General features: G+C 47.4%; 1 protein-coding gene across 7 annotated transcripts in view; it reads left to right on the plus strand.

Moving 5' to 3' along the window:
- Positions 1-19,913, plus strand: part of RYR3 (ryanodine receptor 3) — a 1,751,462-nt gene that overhangs the window by 916,409 nt on the left and 815,140 nt on the right. For all 7 annotated transcript variants that reach the window (XM_069638568.1, XM_069638566.1, XM_069638573.1 and 4 more), the window contains 3 exons: positions 2,046-2,319; positions 3,468-3,582; positions 6,485-6,617. In XM_069638568.1, coding sequence (XP_069494669.1) covers positions 2,046-2,319; positions 3,468-3,582; positions 6,485-6,617 — 522 coding nt within the window. The remainder of the gene's footprint in view (positions 1-2,045; positions 2,320-3,467; positions 3,583-6,484; positions 6,618-19,913) is intronic.

The following is a 19,913-nucleotide window of genomic DNA, read 5'->3' on the forward strand; positions in this document are numbered from 1 at the left end:
ACACCAACGTTTGTGACTTACAAACACTCAGATAGTCACCCTCTCTGGTCCTTCCACACCGTGATATTCCTCTCCCTGTATCACCCTAGGTACCCTCCCTTATCTCATCCTACTCTCCTTCCTCCTACTCAACCAACCTTCTTTCCTCTCTCCCTCATGTTCCCTCTTCTGTCCCTCTGATTTTCTTCTATCTCTTTCTCTCTATTACTTACCTGCACCTTCATCTCTGCTCACCACTGCTCTCCCCTCTCCACAGTACTACTCTCACCCTCCCCACTATTACTACTCTCTTCTCTACACACCACTACTACACTCCCCACACCACTTCTTCTCTCCCTAAACTGCTACTACTCCACCCACACCTGCTTAGTCACTCACTCCTTCTTTCACCCTGTCAGTCACTTTCTCACTCACGCCTTACTCTCCACTACCACCCCACTCAAGCACACGCTCATTCACATCCAGTACCACTTCCTCCCACCAACCAATACCATACCTTGCACACAGCTTGAATAATCCTCCTCCACGCCTCTCTGCACCAACCTTCCTCCACCTGGTCTCTTGATCTGCCTCTGCCTGCTTTGACCTCAGCCGAACAACCCCCAATTCCTGCTTCCTGACGCACCTTTTATCCTCTCCTTTTTTCCCATTGGCCTTCCTTTCCCATTGGTTCCCTGTGCCAATCTTTCCCTGTTCTCCCCTCCCAGGAGGTGGTAGAATCAGAAAAATACATAATAGAGGGTTTGCGCCCCGCCCTTTTTCCCTATGCGGATCCGTCATGCTTTTCCAATGGTGGCCCGCAGTGGTTAGTTATGAAGTTCAATTCCCAGTTCAGTTTGTGTGAGGGCCTCACAGGCCTATCAGCCCGTCAATATGGCTAGGGAGCCTTTGTGCAGTTATTTCACAGGAGAGTGTATTTGGAGCGTTTGCGTAGCCGCTTGCCTCTGCTTTCGTATGCGGTGTTGAGTAGCGGGACCCCTTCAGGACATTGCTGGTTTGGGTTTGCAGGTACCCAGTCACTAGGTGGAGCTTCAGGTCTGCTGGTCTTGCTAGCTTCTACCGCAGTGTATGCTGGGACATGTGGTTTGTTGGAAAAGATAGAGAAACACTGGCCAACATTGTGCAAGAAACGTAAAGGCAGGGGGTGGGGGGTGGGCTGACAGTGCTACTATGCAAAATCATACTGGCACTATAAGAATCGCCAGGGTTTGGGGCCCTCCCAACTACCACCATCCCTCTCTGGGGTAAAACTGGCTCTGGCATCCACCCTGGTAGGCCACCCACATCAGGCTAAGAGGGTCCTCATCTCCTTTTGACAAAGTCAGCTAACTGGCCCTGTCACAATGGACAGTAACCATTGGAACCAGATGCATACACATCTGCACAGTCTATTGGAAGTGGAATTCTGAGATAGTGGCATAGTGCAGTGTCTACTGAGCCATACTCCAGACTGCACTCCCATATCTGTGTCCAAGGGCACATGACTCCTACCTGTGGCATGTGGCTACTAAAAAGGTAAGGGTCACTCCAATCCTTTAGGGAAAGAATGACAATCCCAGACTTGTGTGTTAGATTTGATGGAGTATTTTAATCCCTGCTCCTGGAAGCTGGAATGAAAATCGATTTTTATGCACACCAAAATATAGTTTCGTTTGAAAGCGTGCCTTTCTCACACTTGAATCGAGAGATATGTGCACAGTAGTACAAGTGAACCCTTCTTTGCATTCAGCAGCAGATACTTCTATCCAGAATCAAGTCTTTTGGTTACGGGTGGAAGTATGGCTGTATTCACCCTACAAGATGTCTCAGTGGCTGGAGCACTCCAGTCAGAGAGCTGTGCATAACTTGCAACTCTCAGGTCTAAATCCCACCCGGGTTACCTTCATCTTTCCACCGAGTTGGTCGTGTGCGTAATATGACTAGATAATGGCCCCTGGTGGGAAGGGCTCTGATTGACCTTATTGGCGACATGGAGACTTCTTGTTTGCGCTGGCGCAATGTCCTGACCATGCTGCTCTGTGCCTTCCCCTCTCTCTGTCTCGCAGCTACCCTGAAAGAGCTCATCTCGCAGACCATGGTACACTGGGCCCAGGAGGAGCACATCCAGGACCCGGAGCTCGTGCGGCTCATGTACAGCCTCCTCCGCCGCCAATACGATGGCATCGGAGAGCAGTTGAGGGCCATGAGGAAGACCTACTCGATCAGCGCCGCCTCTGTCCAGGATTCCATCAATCTGCTGGCATCGCTCGGCCAGATACGCTCCCTCCTGAGCGTGCGGATGGGCAAAGAAGAGGAAGTGCTTATGATCCATGGCTTGGGGTAAGGGTTATCCTTTCATCATCCTATCAACTGATTATGCCATGCTCAGCAAATTGGCATCACACCCTTTCTCTACCTACAGCCTGCACTGATGACTAGTTGGCATGGGATTAGAAATTCAGCAGCATTCTCCAACGTTAGTGAGACCAATACATTTTATACAAAACGTAAAGTGCAACTAGGAGTAAATTACTATATCAGGTGAAACACATCAATGACACCAGCCACACGCTGCTTAAGAACGGCAACTGTAATAAAAAGAAACACATACATGCACCAGTCATGCCAGTACAGATGCATGATGGTCATAAGTAGGGCCCACGTTCTAGTTTATCTTAAAGGAACACATAAGAATGTCTCAAAGCAAGTTCCTGCAATAAAGTGGCAAGGAAAAATGCATCTTATATTAGGAGCATCTTGAACCGATCCACTTTAATGTTCAAAATCCCAGTATAAACAAGTGTGCAGTTCTGCTTGATTCCCGGTCTCTCTCACCCATGCCCTTACCCATCCTCGCCCAGGTCTGCCGTACAGTGTTACGCTGTTCATGATTTGAATTGGTATAGTGTGAGCCAAGACGGTGCCCTGGTCCTATGAATGATTTCTCACATTGTGCTTCCAAAATAAGGAGTGGTCTGTACTGTCAAGCTAAGAGTTGCATAATTCGAGCATCAGACATTGTTTTAGATAACAGACAGCCGTGACCTCTAAATTCATCCTTACTGATATATGTCAAGAGACCACTAAGCTCATTATACAGGCGCTGAAAAGGGACCTCCAGTGATTTAGTAATATACGAGGAGCTGCTAAAAATGGGAAAAGAAACCCACTGCTTCCCGGTATGAGTTTGCAAAGCAAGCCGGTGTCAGGTCAGCCATCAGAGCATATAGTATGGATCAGAGTGGAGGGGATCAGCTTTGCTCCCCTTGCCGATGGTCCAGCTCGGTTTAGATTCCCTAAAAGAGCAGCTCCAGGCAACCAAATTCTCACTGGAGTATGAGGTAACCCCTATTGAATAGGTCACTCAATGTCCTCGGCCAAGCTCCTGCATGCACACTACTGTAATCCACATACATCCTTAGAACACTGCTCTTGGGCAAAAGTTTGCTACTAACACTAGCCCTTCCTTCCGCTCTCTTTCAACACAGGGACATCATGAACAACAAGGTCTTTTACCAGCATCCCAACTTAATGCGAGTGCTGGGGATGCACGAGACCGTAATGGAGGTGATGGTGAACGTGCTGGGAAGTGACAAGTCTCAGGTAAGTGCACAAAGCATGTTTTCCCCCGTCCTGAAAGTGGGAGGCTTTTCTAGAGCACTCCACGAGTTTAAAGCGTGTGGTCTCCCACCCACACTATGAACCAAGAATCATGTATGGTTGTACTTATGGTTTATATAAACACACTCTGATCAGATTTTGACTTAATTTGATCTTGTTCGGTGCAAACTGTCAGGTCCTCCATGCACATGAGAGTGCTGCAGGTTAGGAATACTGCAAGCCCAATCCAGAAATCACTGGAGTTGCCATAAAATAATCACAGGAATGACAGGATCCTCCTTGGCTTCTGGCAAGGAGGTCAGTGGACTTGGAGTGGCCACATAACATGTCTTCGTACCCCTGCAGAATCCTTTTTCTGCTAGGATAAGATGCTGGTATGCCTATTTCAGCATAAAAGGCCACGCAGCTTGTATTTGTCACCGGGTATGATGTGTGCATCCTGTAAGGGGTTGCTCCCCCCTCCCCTCTCTCTCTGCATGGACATCTTAAAAGGGAAACACCAGATATGTCTTTAGCTGGACTATTCTTTCCTTTGTGAGTTCTCCAGGCCTTTCTTTTTCAGCCTCATATTTGGAAGTCCTCTGCCCTTGGAGCTGAAGACCGCTATTGCTTGTCAGAATTTCCAGGTCTGATGTGGGACTCGTGAGGGTAACATGGTCACCAGTTGAATTAGTTTCCTACTCACATGACACTCCTATGACTCCAAATTAGAGGTCATGGGGGCCTTGTAACTACTAGACCATTAGTCAAGGATATCATGTCAATTTTTCAAAATAGGATTGAATACATGTCCATTGCATCCATGCATGGAATGCTTGGCACACCAGAAGCAGATAGCATGCGCGCATGGAAAGCTTCTATCGCCCGAAATGGTTCACATCTGCGCATTGACACCCGGGAGAGACAGCAGCGAAACTATGAACGCTGCTAGCAGATGGCATCCATCAAGTAAAGCTGTTAATACAATAGGCGGGCAGGAAAATATGGAAAATTGCCTTAACGGTTTGCCTCTCTGAAAGGCAGAGGGATTCCAGCCCAGTCTTCACATTTCAGGCACTCACCAGACAAGTGACAAAAGAGGTCGAAGTGGGCGAGGACTAAAGGGTATGACGTTTGCCTGCTTTTTAGGTCAATCCGCCATTATTCCCTTTAAATCACCCCAGCACTGGGAAGAGAGTCTTTATTACTATTTCTTTGTTTTACCTATCCCCTTCTGGGCATTGAAACCTGTGCGCGGCTGGTAGTACTCCTGTGTCCCATCTAACTGCACTATCTCGCTGGTGACGTTACACAAATTCCTAGACCACCACAAAACCCAGCTCGCCCCGGGGTTCATGAACTGATGCAGGCTCTGCTGTCTGTCCAGGTCATGGGAGGTGAGGCGCGTGTCTATAGTCCTGGGCATGTCTCTTAAGAGGTGTGAATAGTGGGTGATTAGGGGAGGAAGGGTGGGTGAAGCTGCAAGCTCTGGGAGACAATGATCGAAACTAATTTTCTTTCACTGCGTTTTCTTCAGTCTTGATAGAACTGTTGTAAAACCCAGGGTTGTGGGGTGGAGTAGAGGCAAGGCTGGACGTGCCATGCGGTTTGAATTGGGGAAGGGGTGGGGGTGAGTATGAGATGAGTGGAGGGCAGGCGGTGGGGAGGAGAAGGGAACATGGCTCCACTACCTTTGTTTACACTTCGGCCATTGCCCATTCACATATCAGAAGCCAGCGCTGGTCATTGGGCTGGATTTGGCAACACATTTCTTCATGATCTCTGGAAATCTATTCGCTCCCTTTCATGTAATTGATCTGCTTTTTCTGCCGAAGTGGGGGCTCGAACGTCAGGACACAAAGTCGAGAGACTTACCGGCTAGACCACTGGAACATCTGATTTGAATTCTTGTGACTATGCCTGTTAATATTGTACTTTATCGAAAATATTTAAGTACAGCTTTGTACATTTCAAAGATGTGCACTTTTCATAGGTATCCAGTGATTTTAGCGAATAGAAAATAAAGAATGCAAAAAACAGCGACAAAATACAGAATTGTTTAAAAAATATATGTGGGGGTGGGGTAAGGCGGTGGGGTTTTAAACATGGGGAAATGGGGGATTTGTCCCCCCCCCCCAAAAAAAATGTCATATTTTGTTGTTTTGGATTTGTTAAAATGTCATTCTCTATTTTTTAATTTGTTAAATCACATAGACCTCTTGTTATATTGTGCTTGCAACATTATAGGAAACGCTCCTCCCTTATTGGGTTAGTTTCCATTTGTTAATCATTTATTAATTGATGTCCTGAAATGGAAATGTTTATTCGTGGTCGAGGGGTCAGAAAATTCTCCGGAGTCATGCCGCCCCCCCCCTTCCTCACCCCTGTATCGATGGTGGGATCCCACAGTTAATCATTTCCATTTCCAGCCCTGTGTAGAGGCATTGGCTTGTCAGGTGATTGTATTTCGTTCTTTGTACACTTGCCCAGTGTTGACACACTTGCCATGCAACCCCTCAATCCTTCTTTTAGGAAGATGCACAAGTGTTCACCATACCGCACTGTGACGGATTTACATAAGTGCATAAGTATCTGAGCTAATTGCCACATGGTGTTATCAAAATGGCGCAGACTCCTCACAGAACAACCTCTGCAAATAGCATTGGGACATTTTTCACTATTTTGAACGCTATTCTTTTGTGCCCTAAAATATGTTCTCGTTTTGCTCAGTAGTTTGGTTTAAGTTCTATGGACCATTTCCTTGGCAAGTTGGGGCTCTGTGGTTCCTTTGAAACTAATTAAATCAATAACAAGCATTTTTTTCCCCTTGGCCCAGGAGGGGTGGGCTATGTGAGCCCTTTGGTTACCACTAACTGGCTGTCCTCTTCTTTCTCGTTTCCTATAGCAGATCACGTTCCCGAAGATGGTGGCCAGTTGCTGCCGTTTCCTCTGCTATTTCTGCCGGATCAGTCGCCAGAACCAAAAGGCCATGTTCGAGCATCTCAGCTATCTCCTGGAGAACAGCAGCGTTGGACTGGGTATGTAGGAGGCTCATGGAGGGCAGATAGATTCGGGCCTGGGCGATAGGAGTTGGTATCTGATTTCTAGGTCTTCAGGCCTCTCAGTGACTTGAAGGAACAGGTGGGTGGTGGAAGAGGAACATGTGTAGGGATGTCAGTCCTCAGTTGCTAAACCTTATTTTCCGGTTCAGCACAGACAGGTAGAAGGGGTCTGGGTCAGTTGGATTTAGTGACATCTCTTGAAAGACTGGTGGCGTACAAAGTCCATAATGGGGTAAATCGGCAGACGCATACCAGGTGAGCCTGACCTGACTGATTGGATACCTCTGCAGAAAGGCCCCCCTCACTGGCATTTTAGTGGACCTTTTGTCTGGCACAACCAGACATGTCTCGTTTTTAGATTCATGCACTTAAAGAGCTTGTGAAGATTGTTTTCTTTTTTACATTCTGGTCTTTTATATGTTTGTTTTAATTCATTATGATTTCGTTTTTAATCATGATTTTTTTCGAATATTTTAACTTTTGTGTTTTCGATCCATTTTACACCTTTATATTTTACTTAATATTTCCTGGCATTGATGGCAGCCTCCAATGAGAGGTCACTCCCTTAACTGTAGCTCCCATGTGCATCTCTAAAGTAAAGGAAACGCCAAGTGTGAAGTCACTCCAAAAAGAGCAGCTCTCAGTTTGATGTCACTGTAGAAATGGAATCCCCCATTGTGATGTCACGGTAGTAAGAGAAGCTCACACTGTGATGACGACTAAGTAAGGGAAGCTCCCAGTGGGATGCCACTGAAGTAAGGCAAGCTCTCACTTGGATGTGACCATAATAAGAGAAGCTCCCAGTGTGATGGCACCGCAGTAAGGGAAGCTCCCAGTCTGATGGCACTGTGGAAAGAGTAACTCCCAGTATCAATGCTGAGACAGCATTGAGAAGGCTACTGGTCACTTGACCAGGCCCTGCCACTCAGATGCTTAGGCCACCACCTATTTAATCAGTCCTCCTTAGGCATCCCCATCAGCGGCGTCCTCAGCAAAGGACGTGCAAAGACAAGGACCTTGCCTGTTTGTGCCTGATAGGGCCAAGGGCCTGACCCGCTGTTCTGCATTTCGCCTACAAATGAATCGTTACTACTGCTATTCACCAAAAGGCATCACCATGTGTCTCCTCCCTCCACAGCCCATCCCCACTCTCACTAGGGTTCGAAAGGCAAAGTGCCCTGGGCCGTCCTGGGAGGCTTCGCTAGCAAACCCCCACAATAATGCACTTGCCCCCATCCAACACCAACAGACCACATGCACACGCCCTCTCATGTTGATGAATGCTCGCTCAATAGCCGCTCACGCTGCAGAGATCGCTGACCTTGTCTCGTACAGCAACCTTAATGCCCTGTTCATCACTGAAACATGGTTCACCCTATCCTTCCCACATGTTTTCAATGTCCTCCTACCCCACCTAACATGCCGACTGGCCAGGAAGGGCAGGAGGCCGAGTGGCAATCCACAGCAGCGATTGGCTATGCTCCATTATCCCCTCTCCCAGAACAAGCTTATTTGAATCACTCGCCTGCCGGTTCCCTCTATCGCTCCAGGAATCCATCACCCTCCACCTCATCTACAGACCACCTCACAGGAGTGAATCTTTCATTGCAGACACCTCCAACGTAATCTCCTCTGTCAAATTAGTACATTCAAATAATGTCTTTCTCAGTGATTTTAATGTCCCTGAGTCACAGGCTGACAACCACACTCGAAACACGCATTTTGTAACTGACCGCTTTCATGGACCGTAAGCAAATTGTGTTCTCCTGCATGCACAACAAAGGCAACACCCTAGACATAGGGCCTCATCACGAGTTTGGCGGTAACCCTTAAATGCGGCAGTAGCGCTATTACTGCTGCATTTAAGGATCCACCAGATCATGTCCATGGCTGATTTACCCCCAGCTTTGAGCTGGGGGCAAATCCGCTGCAAATTTGCCGATTTTCGGCTCTATTACCGCCGGCGGGAAATCTGCCAGCGGTAATAGCACGACAATTCCCCATTGGACCCAATGGGGAATGAGGAATTCCCGAATGGGCTCAATGGGGAATGGGAACCAACCGTTCTGCCGAACCCGTGATCCGGCGCTATTAGCGCTGGGAGGTTTGGCGGTAGCGCTAATAGCCCCAGCGCTAATAGCGTCGGGCCTACCGCCCAACTCGTGATGAGGCCTACAGTCTTCACATCATCCCCCTGCATCACCTGTGCATACCCTATCCCACTTGACTGGTCTGACCACACCGTCATCCCATTATCAGTCACCCACTCGACTCACAAAGGTCAGGCTAAAAGCCCCCTCACTCAATGCCACTCGTTCAAAACCTTCCTGGTCAATGAGCTAGAAGCAAACTTTGTAGACTTCCCCCACCACAGGGAATGTCTCAGGCCTCCTGGAATTATTCAGCAACTCTGCTATGAAACTAGTGGGCACATATGCCCCCCTAAAATTCAGCCAGTGTAAAACCAAACCACCTGCCCCATGGTACACCTCCGAGCTAGCCTCCAACAAATGCTCAGTCAGAGCCCTGGAGAAACAATGACACAAAAAACATAACACAGGAGACCGCACCAACCGCAAATCTCTGTTCGACAAACCATAGGATTCTGATTACAGAAGCCAAAGATGCTTCCTACTCTACCACCATTGGGGCAGCCTCTAACAGTAGCAAAGTCCTCTTTGAAGGTGTAAAGCATTGTAAAAAACCCTCACCCGACCCCAAGGTACCAGCACCTCAGCAAAAATACGTCAGAAACAGCACATGTTTTATTGAAAAAATAGACAACATTTACGAATTGAGTGGCATGTTGTGTTCCGTCACAGGACCGTCACCCAGTATGTCCATCAGTTTGTAGCACGGAGTAGGCACTGACACCGATTTATGACCTAGGGTGTCTACCACCCTTTCCTCTAGGGCCCTGAACTTTGCGTATCAGTGTAGGGCCGTCCCTGTTTTAGCTCTAGCTTTGGAGATGTGCCTAGGCCGCTGGCATCATGTAGCCTTTGTGCCAGTGCCAACATGTCTTCTTGATTGTCAAAGAAATTGACTCCTCCTACCCCAATATATATGGGATCGATGTCCCCTTGATCTTCACCCTGGTCAGCGCTGAAAATCGATGTCATGGACTTGAAGAATCCTGACCTGGAGAGGGGGACAAAGGACTTGTCACTGACAGTCAGCGCAGAGGGTATATCATTTGGTGCTGAAGTAAGATTCGCCGGAGTCGATTCGGGCTTAGGTACCACCGTGACGTTGGGAACTTCAGTGTCTCAATGGCCTTCCGAGGGACTGGACATCAAGGGCTTCTGTGCCTTTCTCGGTATCGAGTCTGAAGGCTTCTCCGACGTTGATGATGTCGACAGTTTGGCGTGTGAGGTGTCTGGAGTACCGAGCACTGCTTCCGCCACCGAGGCTTGCTGTTCGGGGGCTTACCTGCACCGGCAGCAGCATGCATTTTAAACATAGTCATCATTTGGCTCTTGAAATCTTCCCACTCCTCTCGAGGGGTCATGCCAGCTGAGGGCTTACCTTTCTCAGACAATGAGCTGGACTTGTGTCGACGGCGGTGGCACTTTTTCTTGTCCGAAGAAGATGAGGAAGGGTGACTCCTCGAGTGTGGCTGCTTCTTGGACTTCCATCAGTGCTTTTCCTTCTCCTTTTCGGGAGTGAGCCCTTCAGTCTTGGCCTCGGGGGACTGGATGATCGACCGCAGCACGGATTTCGGAGACGGTTGGCCCAAAGCAAGTTTGCCAGCCCGCTCATGCAGGGACTTCAAGTGCATTTTGGCACACAACGCACATCCCTCCATGTCGTGAACCTTCCTAGACACCAAGACACCACAGACAAATGTCGTGGTGGTCGGTCATTAACATTTTGGCATGGCAGTCGGTTCACCTTTTAAAACCCGAAATCCGAAGTACGAACATCGCAGTCGAGGTTTTTTAGAGAGATTAATTTGAATTTCTGACAAAAACAGAGCCATGTTCCTCACACCAGCAGCGTGTCGAGCGTGTGTAAAAAAGGTGGAACTGAGGTATGGGGTGTTGTGATGCAGTATATGTACAACACCCGATGTCACGTCCATAGCTGACAATCGGGCACTGAGCAAAACAGATCGAAGACCGAGTCGAGGTCCACGCTGCCCCCTGTCAAGGTTTTCCAAAGCAGCAGAGCTGGATGAGGATATTTATCAGATGAGGAATCTGCGGGAGATGAATCCATAGAAAGATCATTACAGTGAGTAATTTCTCTGTCTCTATGATGACCATCACCCAGTCTTGGATGTCGACTGCCTACCTCAAACTAAACCCATCCAAGATGGTTAAAAAACAACTTGTCCAACAATGGCTTAATGATACTCGCCTAGAAGGATTTGATCCACAACCCTCAGACTCAGCAAAATCCTTATGCTTCACCATTGACAGTAATGTGTCCTTCTAGAAAACACATAGCCAAGAAGGCCCAAATAGCCTGGCTCAGAATCTCTACCCATCGAAAAATCAAACCCTTCATCCCGCGCAGGACTTCTGGGCCGTAGTTCAGGCCTTTGTGGTCTAGCACATCAATGGGGGAAATACTCTCCTGACAGGACTCCCAGCTGCTCACTTGAAAGCAGTCCACCACGCTGCAGCAACTCGTTTTACTGGAGCATGGAAATTTGACCATATTAACCCCATCCTACGCAAACTACATTGGCTTCCTCTCCAAGCTAGGCTACTGTTCCCAACTGCATGCATCATTTACAAAGCAGTCACGAGTAGCACACCAGTGTACCTGGTGGCTAAGCTCCACATATCTGGCGGCACATGCTCCTCGCGCAGCAAATCGACCTACCTGCTTGAATTGCAGCTCCTCCGCAAAGAGAGGACCCACAAACAATCCTCCTCTTGTTATGCACACACCCTCTGGAACTCGATCCCAATGTCAGCTCGGAATACCTCCACAATACTCCAATTTCGCAAATCTCTCAAAACATGGCTCTTTCAACATCTAACCAAGGAATGATTCCAATGGATGCACAGACCTCACAATACTGCACTACTGTTAAAAGATGCCAGCCCAAATTCCGGCCCACACTCTGTACAGCGCTCTGCTATGCTCTGCTGCTCTCAAGCTAGGTCTGCGCTGTAAACAATAAAGTAAAAATAAAATAACAATGCTGCAAAGACAGCTCAGAGTGCCATTTCACTGCAATAAAGGCAGTTGCCAGTTTGATGGTACTGAAGTAAGAGCAGCTTCCAGTTTGATGTTGCTGAGGTAAAGGCAGCTCATAGTGTGATGTCACTGAAGTAAAGGCAGTTCCCAGTGTGATGGCACTGAAGTAAGACCAGCTTCCAGTTTGATGTTGCTGGGGTAATGGCAGCTCATAGTTTGATGTCACTGCTGTAAAGGCAGTTTCCAGTGTGATGGCACTGAAGTAAGGGCAGCTTCCAGTTTGATGTTGCTGAGGTAAAGGCAGCTCATAGTGTGATGTTAACGCAGTAAAGGCAGTTCCCAGTGTGATGGCACTGCTGTAAAGGCACCTCCCACTTTGATGTCACTGAAGAAAGTGCAACTCCCAGTTTGATGTGACTGCAGTACCTGCTTTATGATCCTGCTGCTCAGTAAGATGATGCAAATAGTGTTGCTATTGTTGACCTAGCAGGTCATAGTTTTTACACATCATTTGTTTCCATTGATTTCTTTTCTCGTGGGTTTAGGGAGAGAACCCACAACATACTCATTGCTCCTGCGGGGCTTCACCCAGCCCCTCCCACTGCCATCTTACGACCATTCCTCATTTTGTTTTTACGTGTCCTTCCCCCGCAACCCACCTCATCAGCTCCTACAGGCCTACTGCTTGAATCCTTTCCTACGCTAAGGTAGCAATGAAAGAAGTATACTTTCCCACCCATTTTCCGATCTGGACCTGTGTGGTGCTACTCTTAGTGATTTGAAGATTTGATTGTCGGACTTTGTTAACTTCCAAGCACCATTGTATAGATGCGTCTTCAAAGTGGCGATGGTCAAGCCAGCATTAAAATAGGACTACAGTTATTGACAATTGCCTTCTAATGTTAATTCATTAGTGCATCTGGAGATCAATTCCGAAAACGCTTAAGCCTTGTTAACCTCCTTGCCCCCCCAAAACGGTTCAAAACAGTGCAGTTTTCTAAAATCAGTACTTTTTTCAGCAAGTGATCTGCCCAGTTTTAAATGCGGTTACTGCTAAAACAGACCCATCATATAACATGTTTAAAAAAATATAGTAGTAATTGTTATTCCGTTTTTAATCATGCTATACAAAATTGGCAGGTTAATAAGATTATAGAGCAGTCCACGCAATAATTCCATCAATTGATATTTTCTATTAGACTGGTTGAGCCCTCAGTACTAGTTGATCTACAGTTCCTTTTTCAACCTGTTAGAGCGGATCCAAAGGAGCACTCTATTCTATTGTGTTTTGGCAGGAGGTAGAGCTAAGGCAATTGCCCACATTTGTTGGATGAGTGCAGGTTTTCTGGGAGGCTTTGGTGTTGCCAGAGCGTGAGATTCTACAGTCTGAATGCAAGAGCTGCAAAGGAACTGCTTCTGTCTTCGCTCTAAGAATAGCTGTGCTCTGTGCCAGCTTCGCTCCAAGATGGAGCCTGGGGCTCTCACAAAGCAGCGCTGGACAACAAAATGAAACTAAATGTCATTCTGCTGTAGTGATTACCCCCTGGGACGATGTCTCCTGCTTAGCCCTTAGCAGTGTGTGAGGCGGGGCACTGGAGCAGCATGGGTAGAAACCCCCCCTCCCCAGATCTCCCCACAGTACTTGAGACTTGGGGCAGGGGACAGTCACATGGCGGCTCGTGCAGCCACAATAAGCCTCATGCTTTGCCATCCATGATCCCGGTAAACTAGCAACCGCTGTGTTTGCCCTTTAGTGTTCGCTGAGGCAGAGACCCGTGACAGTTAGTTCACTGCACTTGCATTAAGTGTGCCGTGGACCATGGAAGAGCCGTGGCACCCCCGGGCTCTGACACGTAGCGTTGCAAGTTTTCATGAGCGGTTCTGTCACATCCAAGATGTCTGACCCGTCTTCTTTTAGAGGCTCCTTCTGAATAAAGAGAGAATAGCAGAGTTAGAATAAATACACCTGGGTGCTGGATGCCTGGGCAATCCAACCAATCCATGAAGGGGAAGGTTAAGCATATTCAGTGGCAAGAAAACAGTAGACATCAGATGCAGTAAAGACAGGGGGGACAAGGTAGAGTTCAATATCCCTACAAGATAAGCAGCCTGAGAGGTTGGAAGGAGGAAGGAAAGGAAGTCAAAGGTGAGGAGAAGTAGGAAGAAGCAGGAAGTGCAAGAGGAAAAGGTTGGGATGTTCCCGGGGGTTCCATCTAATAATGTCCCCACAAAAACATCGCCATGCAAAAATATCGCCGAAAAATGGCCGTTTTTTGTGGGGACATGATTGCATGGAACATGCGGGGGACACCCCTGCAAACCCCAAACTTTTTTTTTCTTCTTTTGGCTGCCCCTGTCCCCATATATATGGTCACCCATATCATATTGCCACGACCTTTTCCCAGCGATATTATGTACGGTGACCATATATATGGGGATAATATTACCTGATACCGTTCCCGGGAGGTGTAGTGAGAGGCTGTCAGGATTAGTCAGGCGAGTACAAAGGCAGCGAATATGGCAAGGGAAATGTGTACACAGGAACAACGACTCATGTATGCTAGAACCCAGGAGTGCAAATAGAGTGTGACATCAAAACCAATATATGAAAAGGGATGTGGGGTAAGCACCTGACCGCGAGGAAAGTCGGCAAGCGCCTTACCCCCAATTGCTGTTACAGGTACTGACAGCGCTAAACCCACGTGGAGGGCAAGCAATGACAGGATCTGTGAACTAACACTCTTGATGGTATTAAATAAGGGAACTAAAGAACTGTACTCACGAGGACGAGATAACCTCTTGAATGTCAGCTAGCCCACTGTTGATGAAACTGGGACCCCGAAAGGCTAGAACAGCAATGGGAGGAAAACTAAATACCTAAGTTGGAATAGTGATTACAAATTAGTGAGGAAAACATAGGCATTCACACAGGAGCTAGCTACAACCGCACACCACACCTAATAATCAAATGGGAAATAAATGCAGAAGTGCAAAGGAAAACATGGAATGGATCTCAATAGAAAGTAAGGATCAGGAGCAGGGAAAAACGAAATAACCAATGCAAACTTCTCCCTACCCCTCCAAGAAAAAGACAGGAAGCTAATCTAAGAGGAAGGCTAAGGCATACGGGTTTACAGCAGCAAAGGACAGAGTCAAAGAAATATAGAACACAGACAAACTGGGCTGCATCTAAAAGGGGAAAGCACTGAGAAATGCTGCCTGCAAACAGAGGAAGACAAAAAGGGAATCAAGGGAGCAGAAATCAATTAGCGCATGAATCCGAGATTCAGGGCGGAGGAACAAGAAAACAGGAACTAGGAACTAGGTACAAAGGCAAGGAACAAGGAACAAGGGACTAGTCACAACAGGAACACTGCAAACGATGACCAGCGCTGGACTGAAGTAAGACTGAGGCTTTTAAAGCTGCTTAACTAGCACACGCCTCAGGTGTGCTGACTGCTGCACCTGCAGCCACAGGTGTTGCCTATTCTCCACCCAACCTTGTCCTGCAAGGGTGGAGGTGAAGCAGTGGGCCAGGCATTCTGGGAAGCATAGTCATTTGGTTAAAGAAGCATGCTGGCTGCCAAAAACCTGGAATGGATCCGGAAGGGAAGTAGCTTGGAAAATAGGGATTTAGCGCTCCCAATTCAACACAGCACTGTAGCATAAGGTTCGGAGGAAAAGTCCAGTAGGGAATAAACCCCAAATCATGCCCCCAAGTGGTGGGAACGGGAGCGAAGGGAGCGAGTCGTGACAGTATACCCCCTCCCACGGCCGTCTTCGGGTGCCCGCCACCCGCACGAGACATCTTCTTTCCATGATGGGAGTGCTTTTTCTTTGGAGGTGGCACTGATGGAAATGGTGGCCTGTGGGCAAAGGCAGATGGACTTCCATGATAGGAGCGCTTTGTCTTTGGAGGTGGTACTGATGGAAACGGTGGCTTCTGGTGAGGAAGAGACTCATGGTTCGAAGAAAGGCATGAAGGACTTGCAGGACCTGAAGCAGAGTTGGAAGGTCCAGGAAGCTCAGTCACTGGGAGTGGACCCTTATAAGTCTTTGAGGAGGGAGGCAGGCTGGTGCAACATGCCTTAGACAATGGTAGAAGCCCTGTTAGCCTTTCTGCCGAGAGTGGACATGCGGGAGGTGAGGAAATTGCTGGCTCCAGGAAAGGTTTATGTTCAGCCATTAGAGAAGGTGGCGGCTGAGGTAGAGGTTCAGATTTTCTTCTGTCATTCATCTGGGAAAAGGCTTGTGGTTGAAAGTGACTAAGGTTTGACTGCACATGTTCTACGCCTTGGAGACCTGAAAGTCCAATGGGTTGTACAAGGCTGGTACTCCTGGTGACAGTCGTGTAGCCACTTTGTTGCATGTGGGATACAACAGCAGGGACGTTTGGCATACTGATAGGAGTGATAGACGCAGTACTTGGTATTTCAGGCACACTCGCAGAAGGAGCAATAACAGACACATTTTGAACTGCAGCAGTCATTCCCTTCCTTTGGCTACTAGCACCCAACTGGTGCTTCTTGGCGGAATTCTGTTGCACAAGTCCTGTAGGTAATACGCCGGTCTGCACCACCCCCTGTGCACACCCAGGTGAGTGGTTCTGACTCATCACTTGGTCCAGCTTGATGACTCTGAAGCGGGAGCTGGCAAAAGTCTCAAACTCTGATGCTGCATTTTTAGGAGGCTCTGATGCTAAAGTGAAGCAGTTGGGAGAATCGTCTTGTGGAATAGGCAGGCATTCTGGTGCTCCTCCTGAAGCAAAAGAAAGGCAGGCTAGACGTTCATCGACAGTAAATGGTTGGGATTCAGGAGGAATCGCTGGAGCAGAAGAAAATACAGCAGGATCTGATGGTGTAGACAGGTATACCTCTGATATTGGCAGCGAGGCTAAGCAGGATACAGGCGTCTCATGAACTGAAGGCAAATACTCAGTATACTCCGGGACTGAAGACATGCACTTATGATGGACTACCGGAGGCTCTATAGCTGAAGGATGATCTGCAGGATGAGTCACTGTAGCTGAAGACAGGCAGGCCAGAGGAAACCTTGAGGCTGAAGGCATGCAAGCTGGAGCAATCTCGGTTGCTGGATACAAACATGTCCAGGTCTTTGGGACTGGCTCTTGAATAAATGGCAGACATGGCAGCGGTTCATTGGGTGAAGACACGTGTGCCAAAGATGACTGCAGGGCTGTGGGTTGGATCATAGAAGAGTCAATGGTTGTAGGAGGACAGACAGAAGTCTCAGAAGTTGACAGACACATTGGTGGCTCAGGAATGGAGGGCACCTTTAGGGCAGTAGACTCCTTGGCACCAGTAACCAAAGACTGAGCTGTACCCTTGCAGTCCTTTTCTTTAGTGGGTGACACAGAGTCTTTTTCTTTGTAGAAGTCAAAATCAACCAGTGGAATTACCATAGTAAAGTCTCTGTTAATCAGGATTTCGTCAATTGTCCATTCCTCTGTCTTAGCTTCTGAAAGAGGCAGATTTACAATCAACAGTTCAGGAATCGCCTGCCGGTCTTTTGGTTCTGTATACTGTGGAATGAGACCATCAGAAGATGAAATCTGTACTGTTTCTGACTGTTCGTATTGATCAGAATTGGCAGAAGGAAGAGTGAACCCAGAGGTAACATCGTTTTCCACATCAGCTTTAACATCTACTTCAGTCTCAGCAGCTAGATCAAGAGCAGGGCCTAAGCCTACTGTAGTGACTGAATCTGTGTATGCCACCATTGTGGATTGTGTTTGGAAATCAGAAGCTTGTATGTGTGCTAGCTCAGAATTATGACAAACTGCTACACAGGAAATTTTAGGTAAAGGAGTGGCTTGTAAATCTTCAGCTAACTGCAATCCCTGACAAACAGCAGAACCATTGTTAGAAACTGTGCCCAGATTAAGCGCTGTGCTAGAAGAAAGACTTTCACTCCCAATAGATCTAACGTATTGACAAATATCATGGTTTACCAAAGTCTCTGCACTCAGGGGCTGAACCGTGTTCACTTCATCAACCTCAACGGATAAAGTCTGAGGTGTATTCAGTAAAGAGTGCAAGGTTTTATTCTCCTCTTGTAAAGAAATGAATTCTTGTCTTAACTCCTCAAGCTTAGCTCTTAGCATGGCCTGCATTAACTGTACATCACTATCAGTAGGCACAGGGGGAGGCATAGTGGCATCAGGGCTGGATCCTGCACTAGCAATCTGGATGTGCACCAATTGTGCATTGTCCTCTACTGCTTTCAGGTTCTGTGATTTATACTTTCTCTTACTAACTTGGTCTGTGTTTCCCTTAAGCAAACTATTGACATTAGACCTCTTGGCATTAGGGACTACAGTATGTACCTGTGCAAAGGAGTATGCTTTAGACTGAGGGTAGAAAACAGAAGTTATGCAAGGAACCCCTCCATTCTTTGTGTTTGTACCATGAAACTGTTCTATCTGAGGTGAAGCACAACTGGAATCATGGGGTTCAACAACAGAGGTACTCTTGTATAATAAGTCTAACAGTGTGTTGTTTTCTGCGGCTAAGGCTTGCGCTGACATAGAATCGGGATCAAAACAAAAGATAGAACTAGGATCAGGCAATGTAGGATGTGCCATCCTATGGGAAAAATACTTTGCACGTAAATGCCCATTCGTGACAAGGAGTTCATTTAAGTCAGGACTAGTGATTTGATTGTCACAGGTAAATGTAGGGGAAGCTTTCTGTACAAACTTGTTAGAGGCCTTGCTGCCTTTCTTTCTTAAACTTGCCATATTCAATGGGAATTTTGGGCTGGTCATTCTGTCAGGATTAGTCAGGCGAGTACAAAGGCAGCGAATATGGCAAGGGAAATGTGTACACAGGAACAACGACTCATGTATGCTAGAACCCAGGAGTGCAAATAGAGTGTGACATCAAAACCAATATATGAAAAGGGATGTGGGGTAAGCACCTGACCGCGAGGAAAGTCGGCAAGCGCCTTACCCCCAATTGCTGTTACAGGTACTGACAGCGCTAAACCCACGTGGAGGGCAAGCAATGACAGGATCTGTGAACTAACACTCTTGATGGTATTAAATAAGGGAACTAAAGAACTGTACTCACGAGGACGAGATAACCTCTTGAATGTCAGCTAGCCCACTGTTGATGAAACTGGGACCCCGAAAGGCTAGAACAGCAATGGGAGGAAAACTAAATACCTAAGTTGGAATAGTGATTACAAATTAGTGAGGAAAACATAAGCATTCACACAGGAGCTAGCTACAACCGCACACCACACCTAATAATCAAATGGGAAATAAATGCAGAAGTGCAAAGGAAAACATGGAATGGATCTCAATAGAAAGTAAGGATCAGGAGCAGGGAAAAACGAAATAACCAATGCAAACTTCTCCCTACCCCTCCAAGAAAAAGACAGGAAGCTAATCTAAGAGGAAGGCTAAGGCATACGGGTTTACAGCAGCAAAGGACAGAGTCAAAGAAATATAGAACACAGACAAACTGGGCTGCATCTAAAAGGGGAAAGCACTGAGAAATGCTGCCTGCAAACAGAGGAAGACAAAAAGGGAATCAAGGGAGCAGAAATCAATTAGCGCATGAATCCGAGATTCAGGGCGGAGGAACAAGAAAACAGGAACTAGGAACTAGGTACAAAGGCAAGGAACAAGGAACAAGGGACTAGTCACAACAGGAACACTGCAAACGATGACCAGCGCTGGACTGAAGTAAGACTGAGGCTTTTAAAGCTGCTTAACTAGCACACGCCTCAGGTGTGCTGACTGCTGCACCTGCAGCCACAGGTGTTGCCTATTCTCCACCCAACCTTGTCCTGGCAGCCAAGACGATTACCAGAGACACGAGTTAGTGGAAGGCCCATAGACATGAGTCCGCAGCAGCCCAGCAAGGAGGAGAGAAATACAAGGAACGGAGGTAATATGTTCAGGATCCTAAGACATGGAGGAGAGCCAGAGCCCCAACAGGCACAAGTCGCTCTCTGGGACTGCCGTACTCCTGGGAAAAGCAGTGTATTCTTCTCACAATGCCCTTAGAGTTTAGAAGTCTTAATAAAACATTCAAAAAGACAGGAGGGGACGGGAGAAGAGCTAGCCACGAGAACCAACTCATTTGTTTA

The sequence above is a fragment of the Ambystoma mexicanum genome, chromosome 14 (assembly GCF_040938575.1).
Source record: "Ambystoma mexicanum isolate Mex_15411 chromosome 14, UKY_AmexF1_1, whole genome shotgun sequence".
NCBI lineage: Eukaryota > Metazoa > Chordata > Amphibia > Caudata > Ambystomatidae > Ambystoma > Ambystoma mexicanum.